Source organism: Bufo gargarizans, chromosome 2 (genome assembly GCF_014858855.1).
Source record: "Bufo gargarizans isolate SCDJY-AF-19 chromosome 2, ASM1485885v1, whole genome shotgun sequence".
Taxonomy (NCBI): domain Eukaryota; kingdom Metazoa; phylum Chordata; class Amphibia; order Anura; family Bufonidae; genus Bufo; species Bufo gargarizans.
This window is the reverse complement of record NC_058081.1, coordinates 475033301-475049604: the sequence shown is the minus strand read 5'-3', so window position 1 is coordinate 475049604 and position 16304 is coordinate 475033301. Positions and strand designations below refer to the sequence as shown.

General features: G+C 45.7%; 2 protein-coding genes and 1 long non-coding RNA gene across 3 annotated transcripts in view; 2 read left to right on the top strand and 1 right to left on the bottom strand.

Annotated features, from left to right (window-relative positions):
- Positions 1–2594, top strand: part of P4HTM (prolyl 4-hydroxylase, transmembrane) — a 47512-nt gene extending 44918 nt beyond the window's left edge. Inside the window, 2 exon segments of the mRNA XM_044277860.1 lie at positions 366–489; positions 1432–2594. Of these exon segments, the coding sequence (XP_044133795.1) occupies positions 366–489; positions 1432–1649 (342 nt within the window). The 3' untranslated portion in view covers positions 1650–2594.
- A 2502-nt stretch (positions 2595–5096) lies between these two features.
- LOC122926474 lies at positions 5097–7679 on the bottom strand. Its single transcript, XR_006387675.1, has 3 exons — positions 7616–7679; positions 7355–7482; positions 5097–5460 (listed from the first exon to the last, which is right to left on the bottom strand). It is a non-coding gene; the product is annotated as an uncharacterized LOC122926474 (long non-coding RNA).
- A 117-nt stretch (positions 7680–7796) lies between these two features.
- Positions 7797–15855, top strand: LOC122926473 (cytochrome b-c1 complex subunit 1, mitochondrial). Its single transcript, XM_044277859.1, has 13 exons — positions 7797–7895; positions 9056–9196; positions 9829–9915; positions 10482–10611; positions 12190–12388; positions 12695–12774; positions 12937–13052; positions 13566–13709; positions 13845–14005; positions 14184–14269; positions 14352–14440; positions 15394–15469; positions 15607–15855. Exons 1-13 carry the CDS (start codon positions 7797–7799, stop codon positions 15669–15671), a joined length of 1473 nt encoding a protein of 490 aa, XP_044133794.1. The 3' UTR covers positions 15672–15855.
- The last annotated feature ends 449 nt before the right edge of the window (positions 15856–16304 follow it).

The following is a 16304-nucleotide window of genomic DNA, read 5'->3' as shown; positions in this document are numbered from 1 at the left end:
GGCTCCGTTCCTGCGGCCCTGCAAAAAAAATATAACATGTCCTATTCTTGTCCGCGATTTGCGGACAAGAATAGGCATTTATATTGCCGACGCCTGTTCCATTCCGCAAATTGCGGAAGGCAACGCGGGCGCCTTCCGTTTTTTGCGGACCGCAAGAAACGGCACAGTCGTGTGCATGAGGCCTTAGACTGTGATCATGGTGGTTAGGGGACTCCCTAGCAGGATAGTAATAGAATGCATGGATAGGAGTCTACATGTCGTGTCCCTTTGATTTCAGCCCATCCGACTCTCCCTCGTACCCGGTACATGCAGAGGTTACATCTTTTCCATGTGAGATTTTACATTTTGTGTCGCTTTTCTTACAGTCTTTAATCCAGAATGACGTTGATCTGAGAGACACGCGGAAACATTGTGACAAGGGGAACTTGAGAATTAAGCCTCGGCAAGGAACAGCTGTCTTCTGGTACAATTACCTGTCTGATGGCAAAGGTGCGCAGAGTGTTGCCTTAAAGGGATTGTCTACTTTAAACACCCCAGTGCTTATTAATATAATTATTATACTGGGGGAGCTCTTTTTTGTTATACCGAGCTCCAAATCCTCTACATAGACAGTTATATGCACCACTAGGGGGAGCTCACTGCATACTGAGTTATTATGGAGTTCAATGTATAATCAGTATGCAGTGAGCTCCCTCTAGCGGTGGCTTCAGGTAGAGAAAATGTCATAATCTAAATATATGTCATTGCAGGAAATTCGGAGCTCTGTATCAGAAAAACGGAGCTCCGCCAAATAAAGAAGAGCATTTACCTAAAAATGACACGATAAGAAAAGTTGGACATTTACAGATTTTTTTTCAGATTTAAAGGGATTGTCAAGCCCAATATCAATCTTTAAATCCTCACCCTGCATGACCTGTCGAGTGAAGCATACCTGCTCTCTGACGCTTGGTTCCGGCTCCTAGAGTCCACTCTTCTCTGGACATCCAGCGCCACAAGTAAACATCCAGTATGGACGGGGTCACATGCCGTTTGAGGAACACATCACCGATGCTAGCAACATTGGCTGCAGTGGTGCACATGACCCTGTCCAGGTCAGATGTTTACTTGCAGCAGTGGAGGTCCAGAGAAGATAGCCTGGGACCCAATGATCTGGAACTAAGTGTCAAGTACCAGGTATGCTACACCCGACAGGTACCGCAGGGTGGTGTGGGGGGTCTAACAAATTGATATGGGGCTGGACAACCCCTTTAAAGAAATACCACAGGCAGAGCTAAAACACTGTTTTATGCTTAGTGCAGAGCCTGAGGGGGTGGGCGTGGCATAGGGAAGCTTTCTTTGGGGTTCTTTGTCATGCTCCTCCCTATTGTCGTCTCTGGAGTGTTCCTTTTAACAATGACCTCTTGAGCGTCATCTTTCCCTTTCCTTTTTTAGGCTGGGTGGGGGATTTGGATGAGTTTGCGCTCCACGGCGGCTGCCTCGTGACAGAGGGAATCAAATGGATTGCCAACAACTGGATCAACGTAGATCCCAACAAGAGCCGTCAGCTGTGGTTCCAGCAGGAGATGGCCCGATACGCCAAAGAGGACCAAGAAGGCCAGAAGGAGTGGACAGTAGATAAGTCATACAAGGACATCCACATGGACTTATAACAGGAGGACAGCATGGCTGGAGGTAGACGTGGGTGCCGAGCACGGCCATCGCTTACCCCGTCATTTACACGCCCTGTTCTTCTTCTTCCACTTCCTTTGAGGATTCGGTAGGGCTGTCATCCAGGCTCAGTGCCACAGGGAGGCGCCGGTGAGAAGGGTCTGCATGGCTGTATACAGGGGGTACAGTAGAGAGGGGCCCTGTGTGGTCAGGGCAGCGACAATGAAGTCACACTGAGCTAGATTCACTGGCTTCGCGTTACGAGTCTGGGTCCATGTGCCCAGGTTCCGTTTTTCTTTTGTTTGTTTTTTTGCAGCATTTTCAATATCGCTTGTCCGAAGACCCTCAATCACCATCAAAAATGACCATTCATATCACCCGTGAGTGTGGACAACCGATGGAGAACCTCCACCAGGAGTATCTAAAATGACCATTTTGTCTGTTCAATGGAGTTGCCGGCTGCCTTGTCCCTATGACAACACTTCCAGTTCTGTGCTCTAGGGGGCCAGCATTATTATAAGGGATAGAAATCATGATCAGTGTCCACATCGGATATCGGTAAGAACACTAACTGTCGAAAGGTAAGGACCAGGGTTTAGGATCTATGCAGGCTTCTACAAGACACTCTGGATCTTCAGTATTTAATATCTTGGACCCCAGAAAGTTGTAAAATTTCGACAGAGAACATAGCAAAGGGGCTTTTATGTCCACCATTGTCGGGTTCAGACCCAACATTCTGCACTGATTAATCTTTGACTATATCTTTAAAGCGGACAAATCCCCCACATGGACATAGAGGTGACTGATAAAATTCTGTATTCCTGCAGTCACCACTAGGGGGCGCTCACTGTATGTATATATTATACGTTGAGTGCCCTCAACTGGTGGTTGCAGGGAGAATGAATTTTATTATTTTAATGCTATGCAGATGTTTGGTGTGGGAAAAAATTATTACCGGTGTGTTTATATATATATATATATATATATATATATATATATATATATATATAATTTAAAGGGGTTGTCCATGTCTTTAATACTAATGACTAATGATACTTAGGATAGGTCATCAGAATATGAGGGGTCCAACTCCCAGCACTCGGTCCTCCTTGCAGCTTACCAAGCACAGCGCTGTCCATTGGATAGTGGCCGTGCTTGGTACTGCAGCTCAGCCCCCTTCACTTGAATGGGATTGACCCCCGCCTAGGCCATTTGACCGATGAATGTGACGTCACTGTCCCAGGAAGAGGGACTTAGGGAGTGCCACTGTCTCTTCAAATAGCTGATTGGCAGGGGTGCCGTTAGACCCCCACCGATCACATACTAATGACCTATCCTGAGAATAGGTCATCAGTGTTAAACACTCAGTCTTTAATAATTATCCATTTTCAGTTCGCTGATATCTGTTTGAAACCTTCTTTTAGTTTCAGACATGTGGATATGTCCCTACCAGTAATACATTCTGGATCTGTGCAACCAGGATGCTGCTGTCTTCACTAGCTCTCATGTATGAAGGATCTCCTCTCACTCGTAGTGACAGTCACCGATGCCGAGGAGTGTGTGATTTTCCTTTCTGTTGTAGAGTCAACCATGGATGCTCTGCTTTTTATCTACACTTGTACACAGACTATGTGCTTCTCCTCCTCCTGCAAGTTGCCTTGTGTGCTGTGTCCTTTCCTCCCTATCTACAACCTATGTGATCTGTCCTCTTGGATGCTTTCTGCCCCCCTCCTCTCCACACTCTGATCTGCCTTATACACCCTCTTCCCCCTCCCTGCTGCTATCTCTAACGCTGAGAGAAGGGAGTGGGAGAGCAGAAACAGAGCAGAAATCTGAATTGATTTATGTCAGATTCCGCAGCGCAGCAGCAGCTAGGTGAAGGACTTGCACACACTGTGCAGAAGAAAAATGGTAGGAAATTTTAGTTTCATTTTAAGGCTTTAACTCTATGTCTATGCAGGGGATATTGAGCTCTTAAGAAGTGAGCGTTCTTATCTATCATACCTGCGCATGTGTCCAGGCGCTTTATCATCAGACGGGTGGGGTCACTTTTTTTTTTTTTTACATTATTTGTACCAAAAAAAACAACAGTCAATTTTATTTAATGAAAATCAGGGTATTCTATTAAAGGGGTATTCCCATCTCAGACATTAATGGCATATCCATGGGGCCCTGCCGTACAGCCTCGTGAATGGAGAAGTGGTCGCGCATGCGCAGCTCTGTACAAAGCCAAGCGTGCCTACTCTCTCTACATTCACAGTGGCTGCCACACGGGGCCCTTGCCCGAGATAGATGCGGGTCCCAGAGGTGGGACTTATGCCTTTCGGATATTTATGGCATATCCCTTTAATTAAGAATGAATGTAGATGTGGGGTTTCAGTAGTCACTTGGGTTCCACTTTACTGGTGGAAGCGCTGAAACGGCATTAACCCTCTCAGAGAATCTTATTTATTTATTAAAAGGTGTATATTTTGGAGATCTGTAGCTTTAAATAATCCAGAATCCTGCGAGGATGAGGTTTACATATCAAGAGCGAGAGGATATCCTAAGCCTGTGATGGCTAACCTCCGGCACTCCAGCTGTGGCAAAACTACGACTCCCAAGATGCACACTTGCTTGGCTGTGCTCAGAACTTAATAGAAATGAATGGAGCATGCTGGGAGTCGTAGTTTCACCACAGCTGGAGTGCCGGAGGTTATCCATGGCCCTTACGGGATGTCCTTCATGTCAAATATGGTCTCCAGCTACGTGTCAAACGTGTGTCTGATATAACTGTGTGCGCAGCTGTTATCACAATCATTATATTTACCGTTTTATCATAATGTCCTTTTTAGGTCCAACATTTTGTGCTGATTAATTTCTTAATATTTTTGTAGGAGTTGGAGATGTTTTATCTGATACAGTTCCAAATCCTTTGTCAATGTATAGAGTTAAATTACAGTTACCTACAGTCACCACTAGAGGGAGCTCACTGCACACAGTGTTATTGTTGAGTTCAATCTATGACCAGTGTGCAGTAAGCTCTTGGGCTCCCTCTAGTGGAGGCTGCAGACAGACAGAATCTTATCATTTAATTATATGTAGGAGATTTGGAGCATTGCGTCAGAATATGTTAAGAAATGAATAAGCACATCACTTTAGACCTGCTCAAAAAATAAAAATGAGGTTTAAGAGTGGAGATGTACATCAAAGGGTTTCCCCCCCCAATTTCTTGTCTCACAAGAAGCATAATACAGAAGATACTTACCCTCATCAGGAATCTGCCCCTCTGTGCTTCCCATGATCATTTGTATCCAATGAAGTGAGATATGATCACAGTATGTATTGTTTATCGTCTCTGTGGTGCTGTATGCACATCTACGCAGCACCGTGCCATTATGGTTCGCATAGGATGCAGTCTCAGTGAGGATCGGGGGCAGAATTCCAAGTGTGGGGGAGATGTAGGGTAGAAAAAAAAAAAATTGATGGCATCAAAAAGCCCTTCAAGATGACCATAGGCATTAGAGCACAGTCTGCTGACAACTAGACCTTCAGAAAGTCAGCTGACAACTCAAATAACATATCAGACTCCAGCACAAGAAGAAACCATACTCAGTGTTATTCAGGTCTACTCTAGAGTTTACAGGTTTGTCGTCATTGTAATGTTGTGTCTGTGTGGTGCTTGCTGCCTGAAACGCGTGGGTTGGATTGCACTTCTTCACTGTTTACACACCTGGGATCAGGCCGGTTATTGTATGAACTATTCCACGTTATTTCTCTGCACGATTCACTTTACTTTGTCGTTTCCTCTGTTCATGATGTTGTTTGTTCCACCTTTTCAATTATTGAAAAATAAACATTATTTATACCCAAGTGCGTCCTGTGCCGTTCATTGTGCTCCGTGGACAACGAGATATACCGCAGCTGATGTATAGTACATAGGAGCAGTATTATAGTAGTTATATTCTTGTGCATAGGAGGCAGTATTATAGTAGTTATATTCTTGTACAGAGGAGCAGTATTATAGTAGTTATATTCTTGTACATAGGAGCAGTATTATAGTAGTTATATTCTTGTACATAGGGGGCAGTATTATAGTAGTTATATTCCTGTACATAGGAGCAGTATTATAGTAGTTATATTCTTGTACATAGGAGCAGTATTATAGTAGATATATTCTTGTACATAGGAGCAGTATTATAGTAGTTATATTCTTGTGCATAGGAGGCAGTATTATAGTAGTTATATTCTTGTACAGAGGAGCAGTATTATAGTAGTTATATTCTTGTACATAGGAGGCAGTATTATACTAGTTATATTCTTGTACATAGGAGCAGTATTATAGTAGTTATATTCTTGTACATAGGAGCAGTATTATAGTAGTTATATTCTTGTACATAGGAGCAGTATTATAGTAGTTATATTCTTGTACATAGGAGCAGTATTATAGTAGTTATATTCTTGTACATAGGAGCAGTATTATAGTAGTTATATTCAGGGCCGTTTCTAGGGGCGGGCGGGACGGGCGGCCGCCCGGGGCGCTGTCAGAAGGGGGGCGCCGGCAGGGGTGCCCTCTTGTCGTTTCTCGGCCGTGCGCCCTGGCTCCCTCCCTCTGACATCTCGCCTGACCTGCGCCCGAGTGCCGAGTCCTCTCACTCTTCAGACAGTGCGGGCGGCACTTACTGACGTCACGCGCCTGCTCCTCCCACTAGGCGGCGCAGGCGCGTGACATACAGTGAGTGAGTGGGTGAGCGCCGCACTGCCTGCCACCGCCCGCCCTGAGCGCCTGAGCAGTGCTGATGCCTGCTGTGAGGCGAGTGATGGTCTGGGGGGGCATTAATTACAATGGGGAGGGGCATTAATTACAATGGGGGGGCATTAATTACAATGGGGGGGCATTAATTACAATGGGGGGGCATTAATTACAATGGGGGGGGGGCATTAATTACAATGGGGGGGCCACTGTGGGAGACATGAAAATGGGGGCCACTGTCACTGTGGGGGACATTAAGTTTAATAAGGATCACTATGGACATTATTTAGAATGGAGGCTGCTGTTGGTGTCATTACTCATTATAACTGTATAATGTCTGATAGGCCTAGCTAGTCCTGAGCTGAGTTATATTACTCTGCCCATGCCCTGTATAATAATGTACCCATCCCTGATACCCCTTAGTTATATTACCCCGCTGGAGTAATATAACTAAGGGGTATCAGGATACATTATTATACAGGGCAGGGTAATATAACTCAGGACTAGGCCTATCAGACATTATACAGTTATAATGACATCCACAGCAGCCTCCATTCTAAATAATGTCCATAGTGATCCTTATTAAAAATAATGTCCCCCCACAGGCAGGCAGTGCGGGCGGCGGCGCTCACTGTACCTCACGCACTGCGTGACGTACAGTGAGTGAGGTGAGCACCGCCGCCCGCACTGCCTGCCTGCCTGTTACCGCCCGCCCGGAGCAGTGCTGAGAGAGAAGCCTGCTGTGAGTGAGAGCCTGAGTCTATGGGACAGTGCGTCACTGTGACCGTCCGTGCAATGTGGTTCCACATTTTTTACAATGGGGAGACACTTATTTCATCGAGCAGTTGTGGGGGGGGGGGGGGGTTTGACACTCGCCCTGAGAGAAATTTTGCCTAGAAACTGCACTGGTTATATTCTTATACATTCTCATAACTACCCTAAGCAGAAAAGAAAGTAAAACCTACCATCACTCACATTCTTATTATCGATGACTGCAGCCGATCTCACACAACCAATACCATAATGAAACTTTCCTCTAGACCAGGGGTGCACAACGTTTCCTGGTTGGGGGCCACATTGCCAGACCGAACCAACGAGGAGGCCTGAAATTAAAATTTAAAGGGGTATTATCAACTGAAATACTGTATTTATGGCATATTGAACACAGCATATACCATTAATGTCTAATTCCAGTTCCAGGACTCCCATCTAATGGGAGAAATACATGAAACATACATGTGAGCAGCCTCCAGATATAGACATCATGTCTGTTACTACATGGTTGGGGGCCGCAGTTGTCCACCCCCTGCTCTAGACTGTAATATACTTCGTACCTGCACTAGTGACCTCCAAGCAGCAGAGGGCGCTCTAACTGACATAGATCAGCGCCTTGCGCCTCCGCTGATTCTTTCTGCGCATGCGTGCATCTGTCTGTCTCACTGTCAGCTGGAAGATGGCGGCGTCCGTGTACAGAGCCGGGAACGCCGCGGGCAAAGCCTTCTTTTGCGCCCGCTCGGTGGGTACAGCTCTCTGCCAGGCAGCGGTGGAGGCCCGGTGGATGTTAGAGGGCTGCTATCATGTGTTATAGGTGATTGGGCAGAGTGGATGGAGAGCCCGCTCATCTGTGTGGTGAAGGTCACCCAGTCCCAGGACACAGCAGGGCCGCCTAGCCCGGTTCTGTGAGGACCCCTGCCCTGAGTAATACCTAGTCCTGTGGGACTCCAGTCTAGACCATTATGCAGGGGTTGTAATCCGGATGTCACTTAAAGGGGATGTCCATGAATGTGGAAATTATCATGTTCCAATTTGCATTAATTAAAACCTGCTCTTCTGGCTCATTGTCCTAAAAAATCTAATGGGATGATGTGGTCATGTGACTGCGACCTGCGGTTGATTATTTTTAGAGATGAGAATGCTGCAGAATCGGGCAGTTTTCCCCGCAGACAGGTTTCCGTTTACATTCATCATGGCAGGATGCTGTCCTCCAAAAACAGCGCCACACTTCTCCACAGGCGGTGTGCGGTATTGCAGCTCAGCACTTTAAAAAGCAGCCATGTTTTTCTGGGCTCGTTACAGTGTGTCAGTGTGCGCTGTTAGGCTCTGAGAGACATGGGCGGCTGAAGCTCCGATTGGGATGTAGTCAAAAACCTCTTGACCCCCTCTAATTTTACTCTAAGGGCCCGTTTAGGTCGGGGTTTATGATGCTGGAATTTTAGCGCGGACTCTGCCAAAGATCAGTCGGCGGCTGTGTGTTTTCTGCCACTGCAGCTCCACTCTATTGACTTGAATGGGGCTGAACTGCAACTAGGCCATGTAACCGATGTACAGTGATGTCACATGGCCTCACGGAGCGCCAGCCTTTTCTAACAGCTGATCACTAGGGGTCCCTGGTAGAGATGAGCGAACTTCTGTTTTAAGTTCGGCGTCTAAAGTTCGGGTTTGGATTAGCGGAGAATCCCGATCTGGAACCGGATATGGATTCCGACTTCCGTTGTGGTCCGTGGTAGCGGAATCCATAACGCGATTCTTCGATAACCCAAACTTTAGACGCCGAACTTAAAACACAAGTTCGCTCAACACTAGTAGCATCGTGTGCCTGGTCGGACCTTTCGTTGGCCGATCACTCCTCCTGTGGATCTGAATGATAACTTGTTTCTAATGTTTCTCCGACTGCAGCCCGCCCTGTTCTGTCTGAAGAGGAATCGGAGCGCGGTGTCTTACGCCCAGTCGTTGAGTAACATTCCCGATACCCAGATCAGCGCTCTGGACAACGGGCTGCGCGTTGCTTCTGAAGAATCTGGACAACCTACCTGCACCGTAAGTCGTGTTAATAATCGGCGGGATGTGGTTTCCATCAGGGCATCCAGTCACCACGGAAATTCACCATGAAAGCTCCTGTCGCTTTACCTTGTGATTAAGTTAATCTTTAAAGGGTTTGTGAAAGAATCGAAGCGGGGCCGGACTTCCCGGCACCAGCTTCCCGCTCCTTTTCCTCCAGGACTGCAATGCCGCAGCCAATCACTGGCCACGGTGGAGACTGGACCCCCCCCTGCGTCATGTTACCGTTATTCATGATGTAAGGGGATCTGGTCTCCACCACAGCCAGTGATTGGCTGAGGCGATGTCAGACTAGATGTTGACATCGAGGGAGACCACCAGAGCATTGCAGGCCTGCAGCAGGGAGCCGGCGCCGGGAAGCAGGTAAGTAATCATTCTAGGTCCAGCCGCCATTCGTGCACAACCCCTTTAAGATAGAATGTGAACATTTTTGTTTACATCCATATCCTGATCAAGGCAAAACTCTAATGTGTTGTATTGAGCCCCTGGACTGAGCCGAACAGGTATTCATCCTCTGGGTGGAGGATTGCATTCATTCAGTGACAACAAGCAGAGCTCTTGTAGAAAATAAAGATTTTTGTTTGACGCATTCATTTAATTTCTGTCTTTAGGTTGGAGTGTGGATTTCAGCCGGCAGCCGCTATGAGAATGAAAAGAACAACGGAGCAGGATATTTCTTGGAACATCTGGCCTTCAAGGTGGGAGACGATTATGCGGAGGTGGGGGGGGGGGGGATAACCTTTATTACCTTTACATACCTCAAAGGGCCTTTCACATCATATAAAGTGGTGGAAAATTGCTAGGATATGCCAATTCTTTATGCTCCGTGGAGGTCTGATCCCTGGGACTCCACCGATAATGGCAAGGAAGGGGCCCCAGTGCTGATGTAGCGCTGAGTCCCCTTCACAGTCATTTCGAGGTGGCCACACTACACTGCTGTGCAGGGGAAGTGTAGCATAGCTCCATTCAAATGAATGGGGCCAGCTGCGGTTCCTGCACTTCTGGGGGTGCTGGTGTGCAGGGAATTCTTAGATGCACCAGTACTGCGGACCCTTCATTCTCAGGGTCTCTGGTGGTCTTAGAGGTTTAATCCCCCTCTCAGAGATGGTAAATTCTAGCGATGTGCTACTACTTTTCAGCATGGGAATGCCCCTTTAAAGGGACGTGTAGAAACGGTTGTACAAAATGGGAGATGGATATAATCTAAATAACATTAGCTTCTCTTTCTGTGGAATATTATCCTAATTGCTGCCGTTTGATCCAGGGAACCAAGAAGCGCCCCCAGACTGCCTTGGAGCAAGAGGTGGAGAGCATAGGAGCGCACCTCAGTACATACACCACCCGTGAGCAGACGGCTATCTACATAAAGGCTCAGTCCAAGGACCTACCTAAAGGTAACATGACGTCTTCTTACCAGGTGTGGTTTATAGCCAGCATTCGTGATCATTCAGTCCGTCTGTGCACATCACGTGACTGCAGAAACTTCGCTGTATCATTGCGATTAGCATTTGACTTTAAGCAGATTTCCTTGATAAGGAGACATGGAAACACCTTCCTGCTGCCTCTGATTGGAGTCCATTTTTTTTTTGTCCGGGCTCCATTGATACAGTTGTCAATACACTATGCAGCACGATAGGGATGACTGTAACATGAGCTTTGAAAAGAATAGGAGGTAGACATTTGGGGGTTTTCTGGGACCTGACTCCGGACCCCCATACCTTTTTTAGCTGTGTGGGCGCATATTTTGCGGCACGATATATACTTTTCATTGATACCATTCTTGGGTGTGTGTGACTTCTTCATCGCTTTTTATTCCATTTTTTGTGGGAGGTGAAGGGACAAAAAAATGTCAAATTGGCCATTTTGACTTTTTTATTTTTTTCATTTTGTCGTTTTAATAGTTTTTGCAAGCGGTGATGCCCATAAAGTTATCTTTTTAAATTACTTTTGTATTAGAATTTTGGTGAAAGGGGGGTGTTTTGAATTTTTATGTATTTAATTTTTTTAAAATATTTTTTAAAACTTTTTTTTTTTTTTTACACTTTTTAATAGCTGCCCTAGGGAACTATAGCAAGCAATCATTAGATTGCTTTTCTCATAGATTCCAATGCTTTAGCATTGGAGTCTATGGGGGATTACAATGTGTTCCTTTGGAACCCTGCCTCAGGCAGACTCTCCATTAGGAACTAGTGTGCGGCAGCCCTGTTTGACTCCTGAGTACAGGGGCGGCCGCACACTGCATCCGGATACCCGAACTTCACTGGCGGGAGTCGGAGCATGGCTGGCAGCGAGCGTGCTCCTGATCTTTAACTTCTCAGATGCCGTGGTCACATTCGACACGGCATCAGAGGGGTTAGGTGTATATCGTCAATCGCATACATTAGTCCCGGGTGCCTGCTGAGTTAAGGGTTGGGTGGTCAGGAAGAGGTTAAAGGCTATGGACACCTTCAGGGCAATTTTTTATGATTGTATTTTACTCATTTATTTATTAATTTTATGTTCAGCTGTTTTTGGGATACAAGGGTTAAGAATCTATTTGCAGAATATCTCTTTTCACCAAGTCTCTTGGGGCTCCTGTGAAGCCTTATCTCTGATCTTCTGACCTCATAAACACTCCTTATAGCTAAACTCTTATCAAACTGATAAGACTATGGCTTAAATGAGTGTTTGAGGTCAGGAGACCGGAGATAAGGCTTCACTTGAGCCCTGACTTAGTGAAAAGTGATATTCTGCAAATAGATTTTTAACCTCTGTGTCTCAAAAATGGCTGAACATTTTTAATAAGGACCAATTGAAAAAATGTTTTTAGCCCAAAAATAGCAAAATGCAATCATAGAAAAAAAAAATGCCCTGTAGGTGTCAATAGCCTTTAAGGTGTGTATCCACAAGAGCCCCAGCCGCAACCGTTTATCCTTATGCACATCATGGCTGCCGTGTTCCAGGACGTGTCTGTCATCATTCTCTGTTCTCAGCTGTCGAGATTCTGGCTGATGTGGTTCAGAATAAGAGCCTGGAGGACTCTCAGATCGAGAAGACACGGGAGGTGGTGCTGAGGGAGATCCAGGAGCTTGACTCTAACCTCCAAGAAGTGACATTTGATTACCTCCATGCCACTGCATACCAAGGAACTCCCCTAGGCCTCACTGTTGTGGGCCCCACTGAAAATGTGAAGTGAGTGGTTCTGTATTGGAGTGGCTGGTGAAAAGGGCAAAATGGAAAGAAAAATTTCCAGTCTTCACTGGTGCTTGTGTGCAATAGTAGCAGCGTATGACGGTGATAACAGGATCCATTATTTCATGTTTGTCCATTGACCGTAGTGGGATATTCATGTCAGACATGCATTCTTATCTTATATTCATGGATGTGTATATGTGTGTGTGTGTGTGTGTATGTATGTGTGTGTGTGTGTGTGTGTGTGTGTGTGTGTGTGTGTGTGTGTGTATATATATAAATTTTCTTGGTGATCTTTTCTTTTAGGAAGTTCACACGGGCCGATCTTCTTGAATACGTCAACCTACACTACAAGGCACCTCGTATGGTCCTTGCAGCAGCAGGAGGTAACCCTATGTCCATCATGGACCCGTTTCATTAATATAAGCCCAATTTGCTATTATTTATTGTCAGTTCTCCTCCTTCCCCCGAGCGTCTGTAAATGAATATATATTGGATAATTTCATCACAGGTGTTATATGTAGCTTTAAATGTTCCCTTGTCCTCAGGAGTCAATCACAAGGAACTGTGTGACCTAGCCCAAAGACACTTTGGTGGACTTTCTTCAGAATATGAGGATGGCGTTATCCCTGTGCTTTCCCCATGCAGGTTTACTGGAAGTGCAGTGAGTATTTGCACCTTTAATGGCTTATATGCTGTATGCACCTTTTTTATTTATTTTTTGAATTATTGCTCCAATGCATCTGAAATGAAGCAGCTCTGCAGACTATTTAGTGTATACAGCTCCTATGCAGTCCCATGTATCTCCACAAACTCCAAGCAAACCATGTGCAGAAGGAGCAATACAATGCACTGCCTTGCAGGCTGCGTGCTGGTAAATGGCTCCCTGTGAAGCCGTGAAAAGGCAGCAGCACTCCTATGAGCGCAGTGGGCTATTCAAACAGCTGGTCATCAGTAGTATCTATAGTTGGACCTCCACTGGTCTAATATTGATGGCCTATCCTGAGGCTACACCATCAATATCCTAAACCTGGAAAATGGGTTTGGGGGGGTGTCCCTGCTGCCAGTTCCAGTAAGAGCAGCTCCATTTGTCAGTGTGACCCCAGAGCGTCTGGGTTTTGGGTTTGTTTTTTGCATTAATTGTGTTATCAGAATTTTTCCGTTTGTCCCTTTTTAGCTCTCTGCCCGCAACGACGACCTGCCCCTGGCTCATGTTGCTATAGCAGTTGAAGGACCAGGATGGAATAGCACCGATAATGTTGCTCTGGCTTTGGCGAACACCATCATTAGCAACTATGACGCTACATATGGAGGCGGGAAGGTGAGCATAATGAAGCCAGCTCTCCACCACAGAATATTTGTTCATTTAGTAATGATCAAATATTATAGCACAAGTTACTGAGGGCTAAACATGATGGGAGTTGTATTTCCCCAATAATTTTATTTATTTTTGTAGAATCTTTCCAGCAATGTGGCAAGGACTTCTGCCGAGTACAACCTGTGCCAGAGTTTCCAGTCCTTCAATATCCGCTACTCAGACACAGGCCTTTTCGGCCTTCACTTTGTGACCGATAAACATAATATTGAGGACATGCTCCACGTTGCTCAGGGAGAGTGGTAAGCAGAAAGCATGATTTCTGTTTAATGGGAAAATCCCAGCAGTCAGCTGTGATCCATGGTGGAACGTGGCAGTGTATGTTCCATTTTCTTACAGTTCCATCACAGGGGAATTGTGTTATTGCACAGTTTACGAAGCCGTCACTCAGTTTTTTTTTTTTATATATCTATTCCACAGGATGCGTATTTGTACCAGTGCAACTGACGGCGAACTGGCCCAAGCTAAGAAGACCTTGAAAAGCACTCTGGTGGCCCAGCTGGATGGTACGTTGGTATTATAAGTGTGGGGGGAAACGAAGACTGCAAAGCTCACATTGACATCTTATGTTTCGGTGTGATTCTATAGGAACAACCCCTGTGTGTGAAGATATTGGGCGTCAGGTTTTGGCTTATGGCCAGCGAATCTCTCTGGAGGAATGGAATTCCAGGATTGATGTGAGTATTCACTCAGGCTTAGTCTGATTGCACTGGCTATATAATGCCGCTACACCCCCTGATTTTGCTTCCGCATCCTCAAATGTCTAGTGAAGTGGTATCTTATAGCATGTGCAAGCCCTTTGGTGATGGACCATTAGTTCGGGAGGAGGATGCATCAACAGTTCTACGCAGATAGACAGTGTATACATCAGTCACCCCACGTCAGTGCTCTCCATCCAGTCCCCATTGAGGTGCCTGCAACTTGAATAGAGCAGTTTACACTCTGGACATATGCAGGTCTATTATTAAAGCTATTGTCTGCTTTTAGCTACAATATGTGATGCACCAGTGAAATAATTTTTCCTGGAAAAATGAATTTCTGTAATAAAAAAAAAAAAAAGCTAGGTCGACTTGCAACCATTTTCCAGGTTGGGGTCCAATGCAAAAAAAATAAAAAATCTAGAAAAATTTGCATAAATCTTACTTGTAGTCTTGATTTTAAAAAATCTTCTACTATTTTGCAGATCTATGTGTATGCATGCTAACAGATAACAAACCCTGTATAGTCTGATCCTGAAGTTATACCCCCGTCCGTCTGCCCCTTGTCTTGGTTAATTTTCAGAGAATATAAGAGAAGTAAGGGCCCTTTACACGCGTAAAGGATGAGGCCGACTGTCGGGGACCAGAGTTTATACGAATGCTGGTTTCCGATAATTGACACGTGTAAATGTGCCACAGATCACCAAATGAGCAAATGTTCATTCATGTGGCACCTAAAATAGTTGTTTGCTGGCAGCACATCGACCCTGGTACACAGAGATGTTCTGACAACAAACAGTGGAATGGTGGTGGACGAATTATCGTAGTGGTGATTGTTCATCACCCTCATACTGCCTCATCTCCATGTCCATGTGACAGGCCCCTTGTGCTGGGAAGGATGAAATCTCCATTTATGTCATGTCTTCTTACAGGCTGTCAATACCAAGACACTGAGGGAGATCTGCTCCAAATACCTGTACGATAGGTGTCCTGCCGTGGCTTCAGTTGGTAAGTTTATCTGAGGGACACGGCTGCTGAATGGTCTTTTGTTTGCTGAGCTGCAGTCCTATTGATTGCACCTCAGTAATGAAGTTTAATTACAGGTGAGAATATATTTACAGCGTCATCTTCTCATCTTTCCTTAGGTCCCGTTGAGCAGGTTCCTGACTACAACCGCATCCGCAGTGCTATGTACTGGCTGCGTTTCTAAGCCCTAACGTTGCTGTTGTGAAAAAAGGAGATTATTTTTTTTCTGGTAAACCTAGGGCATTGCTGCCGAACATGTCACCGGGCAGAACATTTGCAGATCATGTAACAAGACGTCCACGTTCGTCTGTTCACTGTTTGATCTCAGATTTCTAAAAAGAACATGAAATAAAATTAATTTAAATGTTGCGATTGGTCCTGTTGGCTTGTCCGTAATTCTCTGACGCTTCATATTGTATCACAGGCGACGACCCTGCCCCCTCCAGAACTAGATTCTTCTTGAGGAGCAGCAAATTAAAGGGGTTCTCCGAGACGGAAAACTCATGATCAGGTGGCCAGACAGGGTGCAAAAGTAAGCACTCGAGGGCTGAAGGCTCCTATCTCCACTGCTTCGGGTCCCCACTGGACTGGAAGTGTGACGTGCGGTCTTCATGCACATGACCATGCATGTAGTTATCACAGCGGACTTCTGGTCCTGATGGGAGCTTGGCACTAGACTCGGAGTGCTGGTGACAGTTTTCATTTTTGCACCTTGCTAGGCCCCCTGTACTTGCAGTGCTCCAGATGGTGACCAAAATGCTCTCCAATGCGACTTAGAATTTACAAATGGTGATAAGACCCGCCACTGCAGCTCTGC